This window comes from Schistocerca nitens, chromosome 6 (assembly GCF_023898315.1).
Source record: "Schistocerca nitens isolate TAMUIC-IGC-003100 chromosome 6, iqSchNite1.1, whole genome shotgun sequence".
Classification (NCBI taxonomy): Eukaryota; Metazoa; Arthropoda; class Insecta; order Orthoptera; family Acrididae; genus Schistocerca; species Schistocerca nitens.
This window is the reverse complement of record NC_064619.1, coordinates 328,983,071-329,009,702: the sequence shown is the minus strand read 5'-3', so window position 1 is coordinate 329,009,702 and position 26,632 is coordinate 328,983,071. Positions and strand designations below refer to the sequence as shown.

At 39.8% G+C, this 26,632-nt stretch overlaps 1 protein-coding gene across 2 annotated transcripts in view; it reads right to left on the bottom strand.

The window, feature by feature from the left end:
* The window catches only part of LOC126262832 (uncharacterized), a 115,624-nt gene extending 90,073 nt beyond the window's left edge, over positions 1–25,551 (bottom strand). The window contains exons 1-3 of one of the 2 annotated variants that reach the window (XM_049959685.1): positions 25,469–25,551; positions 25,066–25,209; positions 4,394–4,602 (exon numbers count right to left, since the gene is read on the bottom strand). In XM_049959685.1, coding sequence (XP_049815642.1) covers positions 4,394–4,602; positions 25,066–25,095 — 239 coding nt within the window. In that variant the 5' untranslated portion in view covers positions 25,096–25,209; positions 25,469–25,551. Of the gene's footprint in view, positions 1–4,393; positions 4,603–25,065 lie in introns of both variants that reach the window. The other variant, XM_049959684.1, reaches the window with a different exon arrangement.
* Between the last annotated feature and the right edge of the window lie 1,081 nt (positions 25,552–26,632).

Here is a 26,632-nt window from a genome sequence, read left to right as displayed (position 1 = left end):
CATCACATCAGGCAGTGAACTGTGAGAAGTATTCCTCTGTGGTTTTTTCTTGTCAAGTGTGTGCTTACCTGCATTGCTAAGCACATAGCCAGTGTCTCTACTGAATCTTTTTTAGCAAAGTTTAATTTCAATTGTTTCTCTGTTCAAAGAGTCCCAACAGTTTGATGTGTGACTAATCTTCTCATCTGTTCGAACAAAATCTTATACTTTTTTAACAGGCTGTGCTCTGCCACCACTAATTTATCCGAATATCTGTATTTAAAGTGATGTTGACGCTCGATGGAATGATCGGCAAGTGTCTGTTGAGACACGGCAAGTGAAATAAAAACATTTTATGCAAAGACTCCATCATAAACTTCATAGCCACAGGAAGTATATGGCTATGGGGACAGTCTTCTACAAATCTTTTCATGGATCATGTGGAATAGGCTATTTATTTATTTATTTATTTAACCTGATCAGATTAGGGCAATCAGGCCCTCTCTTACATCAGACCAGTGTTACACACATGCAGCATTTTACACATCATAGTTACACCAAGACAGTAGTTTGAATAAGAAAAATAGGTTAATCTAGTGACAATATGAATAAAGAGTAATGACTAAGACCTAATAAAGTAACTTAACTACTGGCAGTATTTTTACAACAGCTGCTATACATAAAAATTATGATAAAAGCAATAACAACAACAGTAAAAGAAAAACGAAATAGCAAAACATGAGAAAAATTGGCATTAGTAATGAAGATTTGTGCAGATGTACATTAATATATTGGTGTATAAAGTAGATGTTTACTGGTATAGCAAATTTTGGCGAAGGGAGATTTAAGGAGGACGCATCAGTTAAGAAAAAACTGGGAACTGAGCGAGATGTAGTAGGAAAGAAGGAAGTAATGAGGTGAAGTGCATTCATGTACAGAGGAAGGCATTACTGTTACTTAAATAGATATGTCATTAACTGTTTTTTGAAGCCAGACATTCTTTTAATTTCTCTAATATAACGAGGGGGGTTATTCCAGAGTCAGGTTCCTGCTACTGTAAAGTATTTCGAGAAGGTGGCTGAGCGATGTAGTGGAACAGAGAGGATTTTATTGTGATGGGAATGTGTGTTTCTGTCGTGTTGTTCTGACATGTCAGACACGAGCATTAAGGACGAGGAGAGATATGAGGGACAGTGTACATTTATAAGGCAGTAAATCAGACAGAGTGTATGGAAATCTCTGCGTTTGTCTGCACGCAACCAGGACAGTTGTGCATCTGCTGGTGAAATGCGATCAAAAAGTCGAACGTCACAGATATATCGGGTGCAGGCATTCATGACCAGTTCCAGACCTCACGAAGTTTCCTGAGAGAGACCTTGTAGGATAATATCGATGTAGTGAATGATTGGGAGTATAAGTGTTCATACCAATTTCTTTTTCAGATCAAAAGGGAAGAGTTTTTTTTATATTTTTGAACGGCATGAAGCAATGCTGATGCTTTTTTGCACACTGCAGTTACGTGCTCCGTCCAATTTAGATTTTCGTCTATTATTACTCCCAAGCTCTTTGCTGAGGGCTACTCCTCAACTTCCACACTGTGTCCTCTGGCTTGGTTCAGGTGCAGCAGCAGTGTCTCTGATGTCTCAATGGTATGGATTCACAGTGAAGAACCATTCCAGGTTTTGAAACAGTAACTACTGCCTACAACTGTGCTTGTCTTTTCCTTCTTCAAACTCAAAGTCACCTTCCCAGATATTGATGTCCATCTCACTGAAGCTATAGTCCAAAACTTAGCCTGTGTTCATGGATGTGGATGAACAGCTGGTGACATCACAGTATGGAATTCCACATTCCAATACACTGAGAAGTGTGGAAGGAAGAATCTACCATATCTGATTTTTGTCTCATGGAGAGGAAAATGGTCAATGAGATGCAGTGTTGGTTTTACATCACAAACAGAACTGAGGAGACACCACACTGTATTAAGTTGTAGAAGTTGAACTCATATGTCACCATTTTTATATTGTAGTGTATGTTGGATGAACATAAATAAGCCATTTCAAAGCACCATACTGAGGACTTGTTATAATAAAATCACACGAAATTATGTACTGGTGGCTAAAGGCTTCTCGTACTTGATGCTTCTCGTGTTGTAAGTTGGATACTATGAAAGTACACCGTGTCAGCACTACAGCACAATGATGATTAATGAAAGTGTGTCTTTTTAGTACAATTTGCCATAGTTAAATATCAAATAACGATTAGATTAGATTAATACTAGTTCCATGGATCATGAATACGATATTTCGTAATGATGTGGAATGAGTCAAATTTTCCAATACATGACATAATTAAGTTAATTTAACAACATACTTAAGTTAATGTAACAACTTTTTTATTTTTTGTGTTTATTTTATTTTTTTATATTTTTTTTGTTTTTTTTTCTTAATTTATATCTAAAAATTCCTCTATGGAGTAGAAGGAGTTGTCATTCAGAAATTCTTTTAATTTCTTCTTAAATACTTGTTGGTTACCTGTCAGACTTTTGATACTATTTGGTAAGTGACCAAAGACTTTAGTGGCAGTATAATTCACCCCTTTCTGTGCCAAAGTTAGATTTAATCTTGAATAGTGAAGATCATCCTTTCTCCTAGTATTGTGGTTATGCACACTGCTATTACTTTTGAATTGGGTTTGGTTGTTAATAACAAATTTCATAAGAGAGTATATATACTGAGAAGCTACTGTGAATATCCCTAGATCCTTAAATAAATGCCTGCAGGATGATCTTGGGTGGACTCCAGCTATTATTCTGATTACATGCTTTTGTGCAATAAATACTTACCCCTCAGTGATGAATTACCCCAAAATATGATGCCATATGAAAGGAATGAGTGAAAATAGGCATAGTACGCTAATTTAGTAAGATGTTTATCACCAAAATTTGCAATGACCCTTATTGCATAAGTGGCTGAACTCAAACATTTCAGCAGGTCATCAATGTGTAGTTACAGCCTTTAGACATTTTAAACCATAAAACTTAGGCATTGCTCTCATGTTGAAGTCAAAGCATAGTCAATAGCATAGTTATTATAGAGAGGACGGTAGCAAGTTCAAGTCTAGGTAGTACATCCAAATATTTTTTTCTACCCTTTATTTCCTAAAAGATTCTGGGATTTCCTTATTAATTTATTAGCAGTATTATATGCAATAGTTGATGTCATTTTTATACATAACGTATTTCTGCAATTCTTGTTGCTTGGACCAATGGCTTGAAAGTTTCTCTGGTGGCCAGAAATATTTATGTGACTGGCAGTCTGTCAGAATGTAAATACGAAATACACACTGGAATTTTCTGCTACTATGAAACTTTGTGCAAAAGACATATACCCAGCTCTTGTTTTAATGGACTGGCATATGTTTGTATCTTGTGGCAAGTACGTTTTTCATTAACAGTGTCTAGCTTGCAAAAAACCTCTTTCATTTTAATGAATTGAATGAAATTACAAGAGGAATCTCAATCCTTAAACCTATGTGATGAAATACTTTGCTTCAGAATTACGCTAGTGAACGCAACATTAAGAATATGGCTATTATGCATGTGCAAGCTGATATTAGACATTATACTTTAATTATATTCAATTTAAAACCAAAAATGTGATGGAAAACCAACTGAGTTAATGACTAACTTCTACTAGTATGTACCTTAGATTGTTGGGCACTGTATGTAGTGTAACCTCTATCAACAATTTGCTGTTCAAGCCATCGATGAGTCCAGAACCTCCTTTTGGATTTTCTCCACTGTTATTTGACTATTGCTAACAGAGTTAATGCAACTATTTGAAGCATGCCCATTTTCATAAGGAAACTGTGTGATTAGTTTGGTGAATGCAGCTGACATCTGCCGGTGGAATGTGCTGCAGTCACAAATTACGATGAAGAGCACATTTTGTGAGATGTAGCAAGTCATTTCAGAGTGTCTAGCAACCATGGCAGACACCACATTTGGCATGCACTGTGATGAGAAACACGTCCCATGTGACGACTGCTTTATCATCTATGGTAAACGGATCTGCTCCAACATTAAGTCCCTCAAAACTTACACCAATGACCTCTCCAAAATTAATCATTCAATGTTGCCTTCTATCACCCTCTGAACCATTCTTGCCAAAAGATATAACATTCACATACTACTAACCCTACCCTAAAGTTTCTAAGCCTGCAGTCATTTGTGCTGTACACTCTATCCCCCTGCACCCATGAAAAGAGTGTGAGAGAGAGAGAGAGAGAGAGAGAGAGAGAGAGAGAGAGAGAGAGAGAGAGAGAGAGAGAGAGAAACAATGAAATGATGATGGTTTTGGACTTCTGTCTATGTACAACTGTGAGGAAAAATTAGCTTCCAGTTCTGAATTACCTTGAATATTTATCTTGCCACATTAGAAGTTCCTCGGTAAGAGCGGCATACTCTCCATTTGGAAACTTTTCTGCCTCAGCTAAAAAGTTTGTTTCCATGGTAACTATATGATGCTCTCGTTCTAGAAGGCGTTGTTTTAAATTTTCAATTTCAACATGAAGATGTAGATTAGACTGATCAGCACAGCTTTTACAGCTCCATCCACATTCCTGAAAAAATAAATATGACAATTATATTAAGTGCAGAGACTTAGCAGAGCAATACAGACAACTGGACAACTGGGAGATTCCAGAATGAGATTTTCACCCTGCAGCGGAGTGTGTGCTGATATGTAACTTCCTGGCAGATTAAAACTGTGTCCCAACCGAGACTCGAACTTGAGACCTTTGTCTTTCGTTGGCAAGTGCTCTACCAACTGAGCTACCCAAGCACGACTCACGATCCGACCTCACAGCTTTAATCCCACCAGTACCTCATCTCCTACCTTCCAAACTTCACAGAAGCTCTTCTGCGGAACTTACAAACTAGCACTCCTGGAAGAAAGGATATTGCGGAGACATGGCTTAGCCACAGCTTCCAGAATGAGATTTTTACTCTGCAGCAGAGTGTGCACTGATATGAAACATCCAGGCAGATTAAAACTGTGTGCCGGGCCGAGATTGAACTCATTCTGGAAACATCCCCCAGAGTGTGGCTAAGCCATGTCTCTGCAATATCCTTTCCTCCAGGAGTGCTAGTTCTGCAAGTTCTGCAGAAGAGATTCTATGAAGTTTGGAAGGTAGGAGACGAGGTACTGGTGGAATTAAAGCTGTGAGGACGGGTCATGAGTCATGCTTGGGTACCTCAATTGGTAGAGCACTTGCCCGCGAAAGGCAAGAGGTTGAGTCTTGGTCCAGCACACAGTTTTAATCTGCCAGAAAGTTTCAACTGAGAGACGCCTGTTGCTACAAGATTTAATAAGATTTAGAAATTATGTACATATCTGCATACCAAAATCGCTGAAGAAACTTTTTTATTGTTGGCAGATTAGAAGCTGGTGGAGAACAATGAACTTACACTGACTATATTTTACACTGTGAATATACTTTGAAATGAAATCCAACAATTTTAATTATTGTGAAAAATACACGCAAAATACAAAATTTCACAGCCCATAAATTATCAGAAGTATAGAACAGAGTTAACTATTGTTTGTTTAATCCGCAGACTGATGGATACAATGCAGAAAATAGTTTTGCCTCATACAAATCAGCATAATTATAAATTTGGGACTTATTTCCCAAACTGATCCTTACCTGAGCTATCACATTGTAGATACTCTTGGGTAATGTGTTGCTATCTCTTACAAGGTTTTCCACAAAAGTTAATCAGAAAGGACATTAAACAACCATGTAAAAAAACATGGATCACTAGAGGGATTAACGTCTCTTGTGAATGAAAAAGAGAAATATATCTGGTTGTAAGACAAAGTAGAGGACCTGCAGTACTTGCATACACCAAAAACTACTCAATATTACTAATAAAAGTTATTAAAAACTCAAGGAACATGCACATTATGTCAGAAATCAGTAATCCTGACAACAGATTTAAAGCTATATGGGATGTAGTTAAATGAGAGACAGGACAACCACACACAGAACAGGATAACATCACTGTTGAACTGAATGAAATGGCAACAAATGATGAGTCACAGGTAGCAAACATATTTAATATGTATTTCTTAAATATAGTCAAAAGTTGAGGGACACGCAGTTAACAGAAAAATCACAGCAGTATGTTGCAAAAACAACCCTCATAGAATTCCATCAAATGAATTTATCACCCACTTCTCCTTATGAAATTATGAAAATTATACATTCTCTCAAAAATAAAAGCTCATCTGAATCTGATGATGTTTCCAATAGAGTACTAAAGATTTGTTCTCATTTCATAAGGGCTGTGTTAGCTAAAATACATAAAAGCATCACTAACGTAAGACATTTTTCCAGAGAGACTGAAAGGTGATAAAGAGATATGTCAATAACTATCCACCTGTTTAACTGCTGATGTCATTTTCTAAAATTTTTAAGGCGGCGATGTATTCTAAAATAGTACCTCACCTGAGCAACAATAATATCCTCAGCAAATCACAGTATGGATTTCAGAAGAGTTGTTTTGCTGAGAATGCCATTTACACATTCAGTCACCAAATTTTACAAGTATTAAATAATAAAATAGTGCCGACTGGTATTTTCTGCAACCTATCTAAGGCATTTGACTCTGCAAATCACAGTATTCTCCAAAATAAACTGAAGTTTTATAGGATTGATGGTGTAGCAAACCAATTGACAATGTCATATCTAACCGAAAAAATGTAGAAAGTTATACCTAGTAATTCAACCAATTTATTCAAGGACATTATTCAAACTAGGGAGAAATCAAGTATGGGGTTCCCCAAGGTTCAAATCTCAGATCCACTATTGTTCCTCACATATGTAATGATCTTTCTTATAATACATGACAAGCAAAATTAATCTCTTTGCAGATGAAACTAGTATTGTAATCAATACGAGAACACATACAAAAACAAAAGGAACAGTCAACAATGTTCTTAAAAGTATCATTGACTGGTTTTCTGTGAATGGTCTCACCCTCAATTTGAAAAATACACAACAAATTCAGTTCTGCACATCTAGGGGTGAATTGTAACACATTGTGACAAAATAATAAATAAAGTGGAAACTTGAAAACAGGAAAAAGCACATTTTGGAACTGCTAAAACAATTTAGTTTAGCCACATTTGCACTTAGATTCACTGCAAATCTTGGGGAGAGAATCAATTAAGTTGAAATATTTCCATTTAATAATATCATATGAAATAACGTCTGGGCAACTCCATCTTTAAAAACAAAAGTCTTCATTGCAGAAAAATGTGTTGTTGGAGTAATATGTGGTGCACACCCATGATCATCTTGTAAACATGTGTTTAAGGAACTGGACATTTTGACTATGGCTTCACAGTAATTCCCTCATGAAGTTTGTTGTAATTAATACTCTGCAATTCAAACGGAACAGTGAGGTACAGAATTACAATACCAGAAGGAAAAATGACATTCATTACTCCACATAAAGACAACCTTAAGCCCAAAAGGGGTGCACAATGCTGCAACAAAAATTTGATAACTTAACCATGAAATGTGTGACAGACAGCAAAGTAAAATTTGGAAACAAACTAAAAAAGTTCCTCCTTGACAACTCCTATTCTGTAGAAGAATTTCTATTACTCTAATGTGTAAAAAACAGTGGGCAGGAATTACTAACTATGTCCGTAGATAAAAAAAAAAAATATGTATCTGTAAATATTCAGCATGTAGCCATATTTGAAAATTAAGTTGTGATGTGTATGTAAAATAACTTGTTCTAGATCATGATTTATCATGCAAAATATCCATGGAACATGAAACTAGCTAACATAATAGAACAATTCCAAGATAAATGCTTTACATAGTTAGGTGAGTGCAAAAATAATAAGTAATTAAAGAGGCAAATGACAACAAGACAGTAATAAAATAGTAAACAGCATGAAGTACATGTATGACCATAACATAAGGTCTGTAGTTTATTTATAGTTCATTCTTATAAGAAATGTAGGTCATTTGTCACACACTCCAGGAATTCTTTTTGAGAGTGAAATCATTTACTTTTTATCCATTTCACAATACTACCTTTAAATTTATTTGGACACTGTGCTGGCATTCTCGTGTATACATCAGCTAAGTACTGCAGTGCAACTGATAGCTTTCTTTTGCCATTTAAACACTAATTAGAGCCCACAGAATTATCCAATAACCACATATTAGTATTCCATAACTCATGTGGGAGTAGACACTGCACTTCAGCATTTCCCTGTGTGGATTCCCCAGCTGAGCTTTTGGTCTATGCAAAATCCTAATATTTTGCTTTTTATTATGACGAAGCATTCAGACTGTACGCAATGTCTTCAGTTTAAGCATCATTTTTCTGCAGTACATTTGCCTCAAATCAGTCAGTACATCTCTCCACCGTTACCACCATGCTGTGTTGCACATTTTCAAAGTTAGTTTCACAAGTGATGAGTGTTGTGTTATCTGCATATCAGACTGCATCATATGTCACAACTTTGGGTAAAACATTTGTCTAAATAAGGGGAAGGAAATGTCCAAAAACAAATCTCTGAGGTGCACCTATTACAAATGGAAGACATTTTGACTTCTTCTGATTATTTATCTTCACTAATTCTTTTTTATTGTTAAGTAGACTGCATTAGGACAGAACATTGTCTTTCCCTCTCTAGAGGAGTGCTTTTTTTAACGATGTCATGGGAGATCATTCCATATTCTTTCCTTAGGTGCAAAAGTGTTGCACAGATATCTCTATCTTCAAAACAACTACATATTTTTGTTACCATGCTCTCAACTGCTTTGGTGGACAAAGGCTGGAACTGCTTTGGTGGAGAAAGGCTGGATCTGCATTCATATTGTGAGAAGAAGCTAAGTGTATTTGATTCAAAACATTGTCTCATCTGTATGGGCTTTAAACAGCTATACAATGGTGACACTTTACCAAAGAAATGAAGAAGATGGCTTCTGTGGATGATAGAGGACTTACGATCCTGAATTGCAAAGCATGTAGAATCGAGGCTGGTTTAAGGCTCTAGCAACATAAGCTGCCACTTGGGGCACCAAGCTGAGAGGGGGTGCCAGAGGTGCAACAACTTGAAATGAAAGAGGCTCTAAAAGCAAAGGTTTTTAGAGAACAAAAACATGTAATAAGACTAACTTGTGGGGTAAATTCAAGAACCTATGTAGAAACCTGTCCAATGAACTGGGTATTCCAACCACTGCTTCTCAGTATATTCATTCCTTAATTAAATTTGTTGAAAATAATCTCTCTCTTTCCAACCAATGTGTCACTACTAAGTATCAATATTAGGAATAAGAACACTCTACATAAAGACCTAAAATCACTTACCTTAGTCAAAAAGAGGTGCAATATTCAGGAACACACATTTTCAATAAACTGCCATGATTAAAAGCTTGCTTTCAGATAAAGCACAGTTTAAACAGAGTTTGAAAATTTTTTTGGTAGGTGACTACTCCTACTCTATAGGTGAATATCTTAACAGGGAATACTAGACCAACATAAGTAAAAATGTCTGGTTCAAAAAGAGGTCCAATGTTCAGGAATATACATTTTCAATAAATTGCCAGCAATCATTAAAAACTTAGTTTCAGATAAATCACAGTTTAAACATAGTCAAAGTCTTTTTGGTAGGCCAAATCCTCCTACTCCATAGATGAGTATCTTAATGGGGTGTTAGACCAGCTTAAGTAAAGATGTCTGTTAGATTTCAGTTTTGGCAGACTTGGTCACAACACACAAAATTAGGTATTTTGTGTATAATAAATTTATTAAAGCGTACATTTGATTCTGACGCTGTAATAATTCTGTAAATATTGACAGTTCCAGTTTACTGTAATGTATTCAGCTATTTTGACAATCTCCCGACCAATGATCTGGGTAGTGAGTATTATATTTAAATGCTTTATATTTCTTATGTTTTACTTTTGACTTGTTCCACACCCACAAGAATCATCTCAGTTTTGAGTCTATGGAACGAAAACTGAATCTAATCTAATCTAACAGGTCGCATGAGTGATTTTCAAGCAATCTCCTGTGCAGACTAATTGCACTTCCCCAGTGTTCTACCAATATACCTGCTTTACCCACAACTGATTTCATCCGATCATTCCATTTCATATTCCTACAAAGTGCTAATCTAGGTATTTATATGACTTGGTGGATTCCAACTGTGGCTTACTGATATTATAGTCATAGGCTACTATGGTTTTTTTTTCCTTTTATTTTCTGAAGTGCAAAATTTTACATTTCTGGACACCTAAAGCAAGTTGTCAATCTGTGCACCACTTTGAAATCTTATCAAGATTTGACTGAATATTTGTGCAGCTTCTTTCAGACAGTACTTCATTACAGATAAATGTTCACCTACAAAAAGTCTGAGGTTACTATTAATTTTGTTTGCAAGATCATTGATAACAACAAAGACTGCAAGGGGCACACCCGAAGTTACTTCTACATCTCCTGATAACTCTCTACCCACGATAACATGCTATGTCCTCCTTACCAAATCGTCCTCAAGCCAGTCAAAAATTTCACTTGATAACCATATCATAACTTTTTGGAAATCAAGAAATACTGCATCTATTGTTGTTGTTGTTGTTGTCCTCAGTCCTGAGACTGGTTTGATGCAGCTCTCCATGCTACTCTATCCTGTGCAAGCTTCTTCATCTCCCAGTACCTACTGCAACCTACATCCTTCTGAATCTGCTTAGTGTATTGATCTCTTGGTCTCCCTCTATGATTTTTACCCTCCACGCTGCCCTCCAATGCTAAATTTGTGATCCCTTGATGCCTCAAAACATGTCCTACCAACCGATCCCTTCTTCTAGTCAAGTTGTGCCACAAACTTCTCTTCTCCCCAATCCTATTCAATACCTCCTCCTCATTAGTTACGTGATCTACCCACCTTATCTTCAGCATTCTTCTGTAGCACCACATTTCGAAAGCTTCTATTCTCTTCTTGTCCAAACTGGTTATCGTCCATGTTTCACTTCCATACATGGCTACACTCCATACAAATACTTTCAGAAACGACTTCCTGACACTTAAATCTATACTAGATGTTAACAAATTTCTCTTCTTCAGAAACGATTTCCTTGCCATTGCCAGTCTACATTTTATATCCTCTCTACTTCGACCATCATCAGTTATTTTACTCCCTAAATAGCAAAACTCCTTTACTACTTTAAGTGTATCATTTCCTAATCTAATCCCCTCAGCATCACCCGATTTAATTTGACTACATTCCATTATCCTCGTTTTGCTTTTGTTGATGTACGTCTTATATCCTGCTTTCAAGACACTGTCCATTCCATTCAACTGCTCTTCCAAGTCCTTTGCTGTCTCTGACAGAATTACAATATCATCGGCGAACCTCAAAGTTTTTACTTCTTCTCCATGAATTTTAATACCTACTCCGAATTTGTCTTTTGTTTCCTTTACTGCTTGCTCAATATACAGATTGAATAACATCGGGGAGAGGCTACATCCCTGTCTCACTCCTTTCCCAACCACTGCTTCCCTTTCATGCCCCTCGACTCTTATAACTGCCATCTGGTTTCTGTACAAATTGTAAATAGCCTTTCGCTCCTTGTATTTTACCCCTGCCACCTTCAGAATTTGAAAGAGAGTATTCCAGTTAACGTTGTCAAAAGCTTTCTCTAAGTCTACAAATGCTAGAAACGAAGGTTTGCCTTTTCTTAATCTTTCTTCTAAGATAAGTCGTAAGGTTAATATTGCCTCACGTGTTCCAACATTTCTACGGAATCCAAACTGATCTTCCCTGAGGTCCGCTTCTACCAGTTTTTCCATTTGTCTGTAAAGAATTCGCGTTGGTATTTTGCAGCTGTGACTTATTAAACTGATAGTTTGGTAATTTTTACATCTGTCAACATCTGCTTTCTTTGGGATTGGAATTATTATATTCTTCTTGAAGTCTGTGGGTATTTCGCCTGTCTCATACATCTTGCTCACCAGATGGTAGAGTTTTGTCATGACTGGCTCTCCCAAGGCCATCAGTAGTTCTAATGGAATGTTGTCTACTCCCGGGGCCTTGTTTCGACTCAGGTCTTTCAGTGCTCTGTCAAACTCTTCACGCAGTATCTTATCTCCCATTTCATCTTCATCTACATCCTCTTCCATTTCCATAATATTGTCCTCAAGTACATCGCCCTTGTATAAACCCTCTATATACTCCTTCCACCTTTCTGCCTTCCCTTCTTTGCTTAGAACTGGGTTGCCATCTGAGCTCTTGATATTCATACAAGTGGTTCTCTTTTCTCCAAAGGTCTCTTTAATTTTCCTGTAGGCAGTATCTATCTTACCCCAAGTGAGACAAGCCTCTACATCCTTACATTTGTCCTCTAGCCATGCCTGCTTAGCCATTTTGCACTTCCTGTCGATCTCATTTTTCAGACGTTTGTATTCCTTTTTGCCTTCTTCATTTACTGCATTTTTATATTTTCTCCTTTCATCAATTAAATTCAATATTTCTTCTGTCACCCAAGGATTTCTATTAGCCCTCGTCTTTTTACCTACTTGATCCTCTGCTGCCTTCACTACTTCATCCCTCAAAGCTACCCATTCTTCTTCCACTGTATTTCTTTCCCCCATTCCTGTCAATTGTTCCCTTATGCTCTCCCTGAAACTCTGTACAACCTCTGGTTCTTTCAGTTTATCCAGGTCCCATCTCCTTAAATTCCCACCTTTTTGCAGTTTCTTCAGTTTTAATCTACCGGTCATAACCAATAGATTGTGGTCAGAGTTCACATCTGCCCCTGGAAAAGTCTTACAATTTAAAACCTGGTTCCTAAATCTCTGTCTTACCATTATATAATCTATCTGATACCTTTTAGTATCTCCAGGATTCTTCCAGGTATACAACCTTCTTTTATGATTCTTGAACCAAGTGTTAGCTATGATTAAGTTATGCTCTGTGCAAAATTCTACAAGGCGGCTTCCTCTTTCATTTCTTAGCCCCAATCCATATTCACCTACTATGTTTCCTTCTCTCCCTTTTCCTACTGACGAATTCCAGTCACCCATGACTATTAAATTTTCGTCTCCCTTCACTACCTGAATAATTGCTTTTATCTCGTCATACATTTCATCAATTTCTTCATCATCTGCAGAGCTAGTTGGCATATAAACTTGTACTATTGTAGTAGGCATGGGCTTTGTGTCTATCTTGGCCACAATAATGCGTTCACTATGCTGTTTGTAGTAGCTAACCCGCACTCCTATTTTTTTATTCATTATTAAACCTACTCCTGCATTACCCCTATTTGATTTTGTATTTATAACCCTGTAATCACCTGACCAAAAGTCTTGTTCCTCCTGCCACCGAACTTCACTAATTCCCACTATATCTAACTTTAACCTATCCATTTCCCTTTTTAAATTTTCTAACCTACCTGCCCGATTAAGGGATCTGACATTCCACGTTCCGATCCGTAGAATGCCAGTTTTCTTTCTCCTGATAACGACGTCCTCTTGAGTAGTCCCCGCCCGGAGATCCGAATGGGGGACTATTTTACCTCCGGAATATTTTACCCAAGAGGACGCCATCATCATTTAATCATACAGTAAAGCTGCATGTCCTCGGGAAAAATTACGGCTGTAGTTTCCCCTTGCTTTCAGCCGTTCGCAGTACCAGCACAGCAAGGCCGTTTTGGTTAATGTTACGAGGCCAGATCAGTCAATCATCCAGACTGTTGCCCCTGCAACTACTGAAAAGGCTGCTGCCCCTCTTCAGGAACCACAAGTTTGTCTGGCCTCTCAACAGATACCCCTCCGTTGTGGTTGCACCTACGGTACGGCCATCTGTATTGCTGAGGCACGCAAGCCTCCCCACCAACGGCAAGGTCCATGGTTCATGGGGGAAGACTGCATCTATGTGACTGCCTTTTTCTAAAGCTTTCAGTATGTCAAGTGAGAAAAGTGCACATTAGGTTTCACATGATCAATGTTTTCAAAATCCATGCTGGTTGGCATGGAACTTGCTTTTTAGGGTGCAAAAACAACTAAGGTCATACACACCCATGTGAGAACCTCAGAACACTAGGACAAAAAAAGGAGTTAAAAAATACTTCACATTACGCCTGATCACTGGAAGAAAAGAGCTAAGAATAACGACTTGGAGAAAGGTCTACAAAATACGCCATAAAGGCAGCAGAGGTCCCGAAATAAAGAGTAAATGTCCTCTGCCATGTTGTCGTGACAGATAAAAAGTAAAACGCAGTTGACAGCCCCCACATCGTTCACTAAAACAGCCAATAACTCAGACAGCAAACATACATTAGAACATAAGTGGTTAAAAAAAAAGAGCATTTGGTTCGGAAATGGCAAACCATCAAACAATGGTGACAATGAGCACGAAGTGGTGGGGGAACATCACTTAACACACGGCAATGGCTAAAACGACAGTGCTCAATACACAACCTAGTTAAAATAATCTCCTCACAGTGAGAGGCCCCACGAGTAAGTCGGCCAAGCAGCTGGGAGAGGTTTAATTCCGTGGAATTTGTTCCCATGAAGAGGACACCAGTGGTGATGCCAAAGTGACACCACCTGCTGACTAATGGCAACAGAGAGATCATTGGAAGGAATGGAAGAACTAGCAGGCCGAAGTAAGAGGACTGCAGTCTTGGCAGCAGCATCAGCAACCTTGTTTCACATCAGACCAATGTGACCTGGGACCTTTATAAACGTTACAGTGGCTCCCTCAAGAGTGAGCAAGTGGAAGCATTCTTGTGCTTGCTGCACTAAGGAATGGACTGTTTACAGCATACAGAGGCTCTGAAGTGCACTGAGAGAATTGGAGCAGATAACACAATTGAAAAGACTGTGTCGACGGATGTACTGTGTGGCCTGATAAAGGGCAAATAGGTCTGCAGTAAACACTGAGCTGTGTTCTGGAAGCCAATACCACAAATGGATGGGGCCAATGGTGAAGGCATACCCGACACACAGTCAGTCAGTCCAAGAGTCATCAGTGTACACAGAGGTACTAACACTATGTTTCACGTAAAGATTGAATCTGGAGTAGTCTTATCCTTAGGAAGCAAATGAAGTCCAAGTGAACATGGGCTGCCACACAAAGCCAATGTGGTGAAGGGTTCACATCTATCAGGAACATGGCAGGTAGTGCGAAGTAAGCTGCCTGAGCAATAGCTGAAAGCGAACTCCAAGAGGTAACAGAGAAGGGAGACACGCCCCATACGGGCAGTCATGAAGAACGAGGCATAGCATGGATGGCCAAGCATAGCAGAAAAACAGCATGTGTATCCGCTGAGGACAACATCACATCCTTATGTCAGTGGTAGTCCAGCAGCTTTTGCACAGACACTCAGCCGGGCTCGTGTAAAGGCACCAGTGGCCAAACGAATGTCACAATGGTGGATTGTACTTAGATGGCATAAGATGGATGGCATGCATCTGCATAAACAAAACACCCATAGTCTACTTTCGAACAGACAAGGGATAAGTACAAACAGAGGAAGGTTGTCCAATCTGTTCCCTAGGAAGTACTGCTTAGGACACTGAGGGACCAGGTATAGTAGGGGACCAGGTAAGACAAGTGGGAGGGCCAAGCAAGTTTGCTATCAAGTATGAGGTCCAGGAATTTTATAGTTTTAGTGCGGAAGAGCAACAAGCCCAAGATGCACGGATGGTGGAAAAACCCCATTGCACCGCCAGAAATTCGCACAAACAGGTTTGTCGGCAGAAGAGCAAAAGCCAGTGTCGATGATCCACGAGTAAAGGCAATCAGACATCACTAAAGATGCCACTCAAGGACACAAGTCCGTGGAGAACTGCAATTAATCACAAAATCACAACCAGAAGGTAGCCAGAGATGCCCGGCGGTTGACAGGGTTAAAGGTGATAGCAAAGAGGACAACACTCAGGACGAGCCTGAGGCACCCCATTGAGGACAACACTCAGGACGAGCCTGAGGCACCCCATTTTCTAGGATGAAGGTGTCTGACACGGTGGAACCCACACATAACTTGAAAACTCTGTCTTTTAAAAACTCCTGAAGGAAACTGGGCAGGTGGCCTCAGAGGCCACAAATGTAGAGAGCATGGAGGATACCAGTCTTCCAGCAGGTGTCTCAGACTTTCTCCAAATCAAAAAACGGGGTTACAGTCTGGTATTTTGGCAGAAAACTGTTCATGACATAGGTTTACAAAGCGACAAGATGGTCCATTGCAGTACAGCATGCCCGAAACCCACATTTATAAGACTCAAGCCTCCATACCAGCTGGGCATGAATCACACATTCCACCACCTTGCAAACACAGCTGATGAGAGAAATGGGGCAGGGTAGCTAGAAGGAAAGTTTTTTCCTCACTGGGCTTAGGTATGGGTATGACAATGGTTTCACGGCTGCATTTGGGAAACATACAATACACTCAAATGCATTTGTATGTATGAAGGAGAAAGCACTTGCCCTGTAAGAGAAAGGTGCTGCAACATCTTAATATGAATATCATCCAGCCCTGTGGCAGAAGATTGGGATGAAATGAGAGAATGATCTAAGCTCCTGCATAGTATAGGTAATATTGTACCATTAACGATTCTGGGAGGAGAAGGGTATCACCCCATCCAGAGGAGAGGGAGACTGTTGGATAGAGGTTGTGGGTGCAGTGGGTTAGTAGAGATTGAGGCCAGGAGAATTACAGAAGCAAAGGATGTTGGAAGGATAAGTCCATTCTGAGTATTACAGAAAAGCTGGTGCTGGGTAAAAGATCCAGATGGCACAGGTTGTCAATCAGTCCTTTAACTTGAACATGTTTTGCTCAGTGGTTTATTTTGCTCAAACCCATCAACCACCAACAACACCTGCATTTTGTCAGCTGTTACCCCTTCTTTTAGCCAAGCCACCCATGGATGGCATATGTACAGTGACAAGAAGTCCCTTACCCAGTATGCTCAAGGTCTCTCAAAGGCCTTCATAGATAGGTAACACCCCCCAAACCTAGACATCATAGGGATTATTCCGTGCCATGTCCTCACACTCCTAATCATCCCATCATCTCCAAGAACGAGCAGCAAAAATCACTCCAGACTGTAGCAACTGCACCATGTCTTTTGCCAGGGCTTCGACAATCTACCATAATTCCCAGAAATGAGGGATATTCTACACATGTTCCTTCCCACCCCTCCTTAAAGTCATATTCTGCTGCCCAACAAACACAGCATCCTAGCATATCCCTACGACACCCCCACTCCTGATCTCTTGCCACAGGGACATATTCCTGAGGAAGAGTAAGATGAAAGACCTGCCTGATTCATCTACCCAGCACATCCTCCTCCAGTCTTGTCACAGGCTTATCGTGTACCATCAGAAGCAGGGACACCTGTGAAAGAAGTCCATGTCATATACGATCTGTGATGCAATTTCTGAACAGCATTTTATCTAAGCATGACCACTAACCAGCTGTCTACATGAATGAATGGCCCCTGCCAATCTGTGCCCAAGAACAGAATGGAATACCCAATTGCAGAACAGAACATGCTAATGTTCAAAGGCTGCTTCACAACCCAAGCCATCTGGATCTTTGCTCCAGCACCAGTTTTCCTGGCACAAACAGATGGGAGTTATCCTTCACTCCTGTAATCCTTACCACCTCATCTCTACTAAACCAAAAATTCCCTACTAACCCAAAACACACTCTTAACCCATCAGTCTTCCACTCTTTCACATCCTGTGTCTCCATCTCCCATGTTCTTATACCACACAACAGCTACCTCCCTCTGAGCCATCAGCTACCACTCCCCAACCCCCCCTCCTGCTTTCTCTCTCTATCCCTCTGCCCATCCGACCTGACACAACCTGTTACCCCAGTCCACCTGCTAACCCAGCATTGTGTGTACAGCTGGCACGATGTGTGTGTGTGTGTGTGTGTGTGTGTGTGTGTGTGTGTGTGTGTGTGAAAACGATAATATAAACTTATTTGCTTTACTTTGTTGGAACATGATAATAAAACTTGCATTTTTTATTGTATTAAAAGGTATGTTTGCACTACAACACAATAGTTAAATTTTATGTATTAATGATAGACATACTAAAGAATTTATAAAAGCACAAATACAGAAAATTTATCACAACATACATCAGTCTTGCCATCTGAATTAGTTCTTCAAGAACTTACTTTCTTATTAGTAAATACTTAGCTTTCCATCCACAATTATGAAGAAATTACAGTGTTACTATGTGTATTTTATATGGTGTAGGACACTTTAAACTGCACTGCAAGAAATATACCTACAATAATGAATGGTAAATGTATCAAGTAAGTTCTTTTATGGATTCCAAGAGGAAAGAAAAGTCAGAGATATCCTAATGGTACAGGGGTAAAAGACATGGGAAAACATGGCAGGGAAGTAGTACTAGTTAACAATGTGATAATATACCAATAACTACTAAAACCATTAACATGGGAGACACACGAGCCTTAAAAAATGATCAGGAAATGGCTTATGTCACTAACAACATGAAAACATTAGCAAACTAAAATCAGACAAAGTTTTGATAGCGCTTAGTGATGATACTACTGCCTGGGTCATTCCACCAAAAATGAAACCAAAATCACATTTAAAAAATTTTGATCTTTCATTATTGTAGGTGTATTTCTTGCACTGCAGATCAAAGTGCCCTACACTATGTAAAATACACATAGTAACACTGTAATTTCTTCGTAATTGTGGATGCAAAGCTAAATATTTACTAACAAGAAAGTAAGTTCTTGAAGAACTAATTCAGATGGCAAGACTGATGTATGCTGTGATAAATTTTCTGTGTTTGTGCTTTTATAAATTCTTTAGTACTTCTATTACTAATATGAAAAAAAGTAACTGTTTGCATAAATAGTTCTCGGTTTACTTGCCGCGTCAAATTTGGATAAAATCCCGAGCTTTCGATGACTACCTCTGTCATCTTCGTCAGGGGTAAAACTGACTGTATTTTACATACATATATACAACACCAGGTTAGCAGGTGGACTGGGATAAGGGGTTGTGTCGGATCGGATGGGCAGAGGAGGGGTTGGGGAGTGGTATCTAATGGCTTAGGAGGAGGTTGCTGGTACGTGATATAAGAATGTGGGAGGTAGAGGCACAGGATTGTGTGGAAGAGTGGAAATCTGATGGGTTCAGAGTGTGATTGCTTTGGGTTAGCAGAGAATGAGGCCGTAAGGACTACAGGAGTAAGGATATAACCCATCTGTGTGTTTCAGGAAAGCTGGTGCTGGGGGGCAAGGATCCAGTTGGCATGCGTTGTGAAGCAGCCACTGACTTCTACCATGTTGTGCAACAATGTGTTCTGTAACTGGGTGTTCCATTCCATTCTTGGGCACAGATTGGCAGTGGCCATTCATTCTTGTAGACAGCTAGTTGGTGGTTGTATTCACTTAAAATGCTGTGCAAAAATTGCATCACAGATAGCATACGACACTACTCCTTTCACAGGTGGCCCTGCTTCTGATGGTACACGATAAGCCTGTGACAAGACTGGAGGAGGACATGCTGGGTAGATGAATCAGGCAGGTCTTTCATCTTACTCTTCCATAGGGATATGTCCCTGTGGCAAGGGGTCAGGTGTGACAGTGGCGTAGGGTTACACCAAGATGCAGCAGCAGAGTGGTGGGTAGCAGAGTACCACTTTAAGGAGGGGTGGGAATGAATGTGTGTAGAATATCCATCATTTCCGGGCATTATGGTAGATAATCAAAGCCATGGCAAAAAACATGGTACAGTTGCAACGGTCTGGAGTGATATTTGCTGTTCATTCTTGGGGATGGTGGGATGATTAGGAGTGTGAGGACATGGCACAGAATAATCCCTATGAGGCCTAGTTTTGGGAGTGGTATATATCTATAAAGGCCTTTGAGATACCTTCAGCATACTGGGTAAGTGACTCCTTGTCACTGTACATATACCATCCACAGAGGGCCTGGCTAAATGAGAGCAAGGTTTTGGCGTGGAAAGGGTGACAGTTGTCAAGATGCAGGTACTGTTGCTGGTTGATGGGTTCGAGCATAATACGCCACTGAGCACATTTTCAAGTTAAAGGGCTGACTGACAACCTGTGCCACCTGGACCTTTCAGCCACCATCAGCTTTTCTGGAATATGCAGATGGGACATATCCCTCCACCTCAATCTCTGCTAACCCACTGCATCCACACCCTCTATCCAAGTCTCCTCTCCTTTGCCCTATCACACGCTCCCAATCCATGCTTTCACCTGACTCAATCCTCCTGCCGAACTACAATCCTGGCATTGTATGTTGCTGGTTTGCCTGAAAGCTAGCAAATTTCTATTCTTTTTTGTGTGCCTGTCAATGACACAACACTTTAACTACAGTGTGAGTGATCTGTTTTACTCCTAAATTATTTACATTCTACTAGAACTTCTCTTACCATACTTCTATTACTTTAAAAATTCTAATAATATTTTCAATGTAAGCCTGTATTATAAATAAGAAATACTTGGTAAAATCATATCCACATATAAGTAATGAAAATTCTAGCGTTCAAATACATTTTTTACAACTTGCGCCTTTCCATTAAAGCTCAAAAGACACGTTTGCTTTCATAAAAGAGAGAAGTTAACTTTTTATACCTCAAGTATGAGGTCTGTTAAAAAATTCTAGATTATTCGTAATTTCATGCCAGTGATGTGTTGGAGTGAGATGCAAGTATTCCTGCACATGCCTGTGTTTAATGTGTAACTGCTGGAAGTTTAATTACTATATGTCTGTTTGTCACTGTATTGACTAGAATGTTGTGTCACAGTTTGCAAATTTTGGGATGACAGAGCTAAAGGAGCAATGTGTCTGCATTAAATTTTGTGTGAAACTCAAGAAAACCTTTAAAGAGACACACTACATGATGCAGGAAGCCTACGATGATAAGTGCTTAAGCCATACTTCGTGTTATGAATGATTTACATGGTTTGTATTGGCTTGATGGGACTTAATGAAGACTCTTGTCCAGGATGCTCTTCAACATCTATCGATGACGCTCATGTCAGGAATGTCATCAAAATTGTGCATGCCAATCAAAGACTGATTGTCCGAGAGATTTCAGAAGAATGTAACATTTCAGCTGGATCATGCCGTGAAATCCAACTTCGAATGCATCATGTTGCTGGCAAGTTCGCCCCACGGCTCACGAGTCAAGACTGGACAGACCTGCACCTTGCAATCTGTGAAGAGATTTTGGATTGCTCGAATGAGAACAAGACGTTCCTTAAGAAAATCATAAGTGGTGATGAGACATGGGTCTATGGTTATGATGTTGAGACCAAGGTTCACTATTCACAATGGGTCGGGGAAGGTTCTTCATGGCCAAAAACAGCTCATTATGTTGGGTCAAATGTCAAAGCCATGCTGATAGTTTTCTTTGTCTTTGAAGGATTAGTTCATCATTAATTCATACAACGGGGACAAACTGTTAATTGATGGTACTAGTGGGACATGGTGTGACACCTGCAAAAAACTGTGAGAAGGAAACGGCCTGAAATGTGGTGAGACAATTCACGGCTCTTGCATTACAGTAACACACCCAAACATTCATCCCTGTTGGTGCACGACTATTGTACAAGAAACAAAATCACTGTGCTGCGTCATCCTCTGTACTCTCAAGTTCTGGTTCCTCTGAATTTTTTTTTTTAATTTCCAAAGTTGAAAACCCCCATGGAAAGGACGAATATTTGCAATGACAGGCGAGATAAAAGAAAATTTGCAGATAGCACTTCACACAATCCAGCAAGAGGTGTACCAAGACTGCTTCCAGAAGTTGACATGGTATGTGGAGCAGTATGTCAGTTGTGGAGTTGAGTATTTCAAAGGAGACCATGCACAATAAGTGAAAGGTAAGCATAGAAAAATTTTGGCAATAAAGTTCTGGAATTTTTTGAATAGATCTTGTAATGTTTGATATTTATTAGGTTTTGAGCTTTTGTTAACCTCTTTCCAAACCTCTGGATCAATTTCAACTGAACTGGGCACATAAACTGCAGCCCTCACAAGTACCAGCACTGTGGGGTTTATAACCACATAAGAGCGGAGATATTGGAAAGATGCGTTATTCTCCAGCATCTGGCACAATAAGCATGTTGTGTGGGAACAGTATCTGCCAAATCAGCCTGTTTTGCAGGGTAGCCTACATGTTGGGGGCAAGCAACAGTTTTCCAGGCTGCTGTATGTAAGCTGCCCTTCATGACAGGCATGTTGCTGTGTAGTAGAATCAGCCTGCTTTATTGAACTGTACTGTCAGGCCTACATGTGCCAATGAGCCTGGCTGGAGATAAGTTGAGATGGATGAAGGAGGAGGAGAAATTGGATAGAGAGAAGGGGTGGAGGAGGAGATGCACGAGGCAGGTTGAAGATGTAGTGGGGTATTGCGCAGGTGGAAAAGGAAGAGGGGGACGTGAAGACAGAAAGCGAGAGGGGTAGGAGGATATGGTCAGAGGGAAGAGGTAGGAAGATATTGTCAGAGAGCAGGTGTGAACTGATTGGGTTTTGAAGTTAAAGGGAGCAAATTGCGAGGTCATCAACCTCTTCATCCTACATGTATTGAACCAGGAATAATCTTCAGAAAAAGCATACAAAAGGCAAATCCTGGGAAGGCTGAAGGGAACCAAGAGACAAAAATACAGAGATGAAAGCAAGGAGAAGTAGGAGAGGAGTGAGAGGGAGTAAGGATCTCTGTCCAGAATACAGTTTGAGGTTCTTCTGAGCATGGTATGCGATGGGAGATGCACCCTCTGCATCTGACCAGCACTCTGTAACCACAAGCCAGTGAGCAGTACATACAAGACTATAAAATTTTACGAAACATTAAACAATAAAAACAGCAAGTGCAAGACAATAAGGAGAATAAAAAGATGGGAAGGGTAGGCGCCAGTTCAGACCACCGAGCACATCAGCATGATTCTTAAAATACATCCAGTAGCCATGAAGGGCAGGAGTCCGTGATGCTGGAAACCAAGTTTTCTGAAGGGCAATGCAGAAAGCAGCAAAGGAGTTTATTTAGATATGTCTTAACTCAGACAGGTGGTGGAAAAAGCCGTTACAATTCCACTGGAGAATCATGCCGTTGGTAGACTGTGTGGGTGTGAAGGGTGCAAGGAAGCCAGTTACGCCCCAAGGTTGCCTGCTGTCACTGGTTTGAGAGGTTACAGTACCACCACAACTAGGTTCTGAGACATGTTGCGTGGTGCGATCTGGAGCCTCAGGGGCCACTGGGATCTCCATCTCAGGCACTGAAGCAGAACATGTGATATTCAGCGCAATGAGAGCCACCGGAACCTTCTTTGTCTTGGAAGACTTCTTTTTAACTTTCTTTTCCTTAGATGGTTTCAATGAATGGGTGGGCTTTTCTGAATTTGTTTCAGGGACTGAGGAAGATCACACAGCCTCTCTCCTCTCTAGAAAGACTGTGCAATCTGGTGAGCAGGGAGAATGCTGCTCTCCACAGTTGACACAGGAGGGAAGGGGAGAGGTGCAAAAGGAACTTTACGTGAAATGGTCATCCGCAACGCCTACAGATTGGACTGGCTTTTCAATGCAAATACATGTGCCCCAATTTCATGCATTTGAAGCAGAGGGAGGGAATGCACAGTTTTCCGTCACACATCGGTATACCACCACCTTGACCTTTTCAGGCAACAAATTGCCCACAGAGGCCATGACAAAGGCCCCAGTAGCAATCCTACTGTCCTCTGGTGCCCTATGAATACGATGGACGAAGTGTACACCTCATCGCTCCAAGTTGGCATGTAGATCATCATTAGACTGCAAGAGAAGGTCTAGATGGAAAATGATGCCTTGAACCATTTTTAGACTATTGTGGGAAGTGATAGTCTCCAGAATGTCACCCAGCTTGTCGCAAGCTTACAATGCTCATGATTGGGCAGGGGATACTGCTTTAATCAAAACTGACCCCCCTCTTCGCTCTAGAGATGGCTACAACTTCCCCGAACTTGTCCTCTATATTCTCTACAAAGAATAAAGGATTTGTGGACAGAAAAGATTCTCCACTTGCCTTTGTGTAAACCACGTACTGGGGAGTATTTCTCTGCTGGTCACTTAGTCCCCCCCTCCTCCTACAGTGTACCCAAGGAAGGAAACATTTTGTGGTCATCTCCCTTTGTGTTGAATGATTTCTTTCCTTGCGAAGAGTCAGCTGGGGCTATATGACCACTAGTAGGAGAAAGTTTAATACACAAGTCATCCACCATGGTGCCACCTACTCCATCGGGAGCTCTCCCCACGCACACCACCCACACTTAGCCACAGCTAAGAAAAGTTTCTAGCTATTTCTGCAGAGACAGGTTACACAATATCAATTGCTGTGATGCATGCAACATGGGAAGGATTTGGCACTACATCAAAATGTAATAGGTTTCTAGCCAATCTGTCTATGCCTTTGGCAGCTGTCTCTCTCAAAAAACAAAATGTGACACCAATAGCAAAGCAGACACACCATAAGTGACAAAAATCAAGGAAAGACTACTAGCTGTTGCTTTTCAGTATAGTTAGGATATTCACAGGATTTCTTACTATGATAGGTACTGTTCACGTTGAGTAAAGCTACAAATATATATTGAACAAGAACTAGCATATTATGCCACAACTTCATAAGAGATATGTCATTACTGGCTGTTCAATACCAACAAATGTTATAAGCTAGTCCATGTAAAATATCTCAAGAAACACTGTGCACAACACTAATAAGTTCAAACTGATTCGGAATAGCTTAACCACAATGACAATATGTACAGGATCAAACATACATACAAAATTATGTATGTTCACGTCTGTTAGCTATTGGCGTGTTGTTAACTTTATGATATTCACACTATGGGTTTTTTAATACTGCTTCAAGGTCGTTGGCACCTGGCACTGTATATGCCACTACGCACGAAATTAAAAACTTTCAAAACAGTAAGGAATTATATAATCAAGTAGGAAAGATCGAAAGCATAATTCTACATTCTCTCTTACCTTACACATGGGCGCTGTTTGAAGTGCCATCTCCAAATTAATGACGACGAAAGAGTAAACTGTGCTGCTGTCAGTATGTCTTTACGCCGTAGAGCTGTCATAACCTCCTTCTGAACAGCTGTTTTGGTCCACAGATTTTATGAACTGCAAGAATTAAAGTGCGCCGCATGAACATTTTGATAATCCAGTTCCATTATTGGAACATTTAGTCTGCATTATCGGCCAAGTTGTAATTTAGTTCTTCCCTTTTAATCACTCGCTGATTTCGCTGAACCCGAAAAACGTATGACTGAAACAAGTGACTGCTTTTATTTGCTCAACGATTACTTCAAATCCTGGAAGTGACACGTATAAAGACGATTCACAGTAACAGAGCTGCTGCTACTAATTTTTTGGAACTTACAACAAATATCTTATTAACTTGTTAACGTCCAGCCTCCTTGAGCACCATATTACACCTCACTCGGTATGACGTTTACTCACAGCACCACCTATTAGAAAACATGATACCTATGATGTAAACAGTGCTCAAAGCGCACAATACGAGTACTGCTAAGAATACCAAATTTTCGAGGAATCAAGATGATCCCTGGATGAGCACAAATATAGTTTTCCTGTTTTTGTTTTTAATTTTCAAAATGAAAAAAAAAATGAGACAGCTTCGTCTGATACCCTAGTTTCGAGGAAGAACCGTTTGAAGGTGAATGGACAGAATTATGATCATAGCATAAAATATTTTGGCATACTGTCGTACAACGAATACAGCACTAATTAAAATAGTACACAAAAGCGTTTCAGTATATTGTCATATAACGAATACAACAGCAATTTAAGTATCTTATAAAAACTATATGTGATAATACACCAGCCCCGAATTTACGATATTTCCGAACCGGGGCAAAAACATGATAATGGCGACGACCCCCCCCCCCCCCCCCCGGCCGGCAACCCGATAATCTGACATGAAGTCAGAAATTTAAAAAAAATGATTTTTCAAAAATATGTTGATTTTGTAGCGCACACCTTTCTGAAGGGTTTGATATACAAAACATATACGTTCGAGGAAAAGTAAGAATCGTTACTTTGTCTTAAGTGTGCCAAAGTTCAGTGCCACGCCTCTTCACACGGCATTCTTCTATCGCACGTCACTGTATTTCGCTCTGTGGAATTCAAACGTGTGTATTTTGTAATGGAAGCCATCAAACCTATATTCAGGACAGTGCAAATGAATACAGCCTTTGCTGCCTCTCCTACTCCCAGTGGGCCGGTCTGACATCCTACCGTCACTCAAAAAAACTCACAATTAATACTAGGCGGGGTTATCTGTGGCAGAGAGGATAAGATCTCTTAAGAAAATTTCCACTCTTTATTGCCTATTAACTAATGACTTTCTCTTTTGTGTGACATAAAATTAAATAAAGGAACATAAACAAGTATGGACAAGACACAAGCAAGGCAGTACACAGTTCTTCATTCCTTAAGTTCCAGCATTTTTTCTCTCTAATCTTGCTACAGCTTTAGAAGGCGTTCTTTTCTTTCTGCGAAAGAATCTGTTACCTCATCAAAG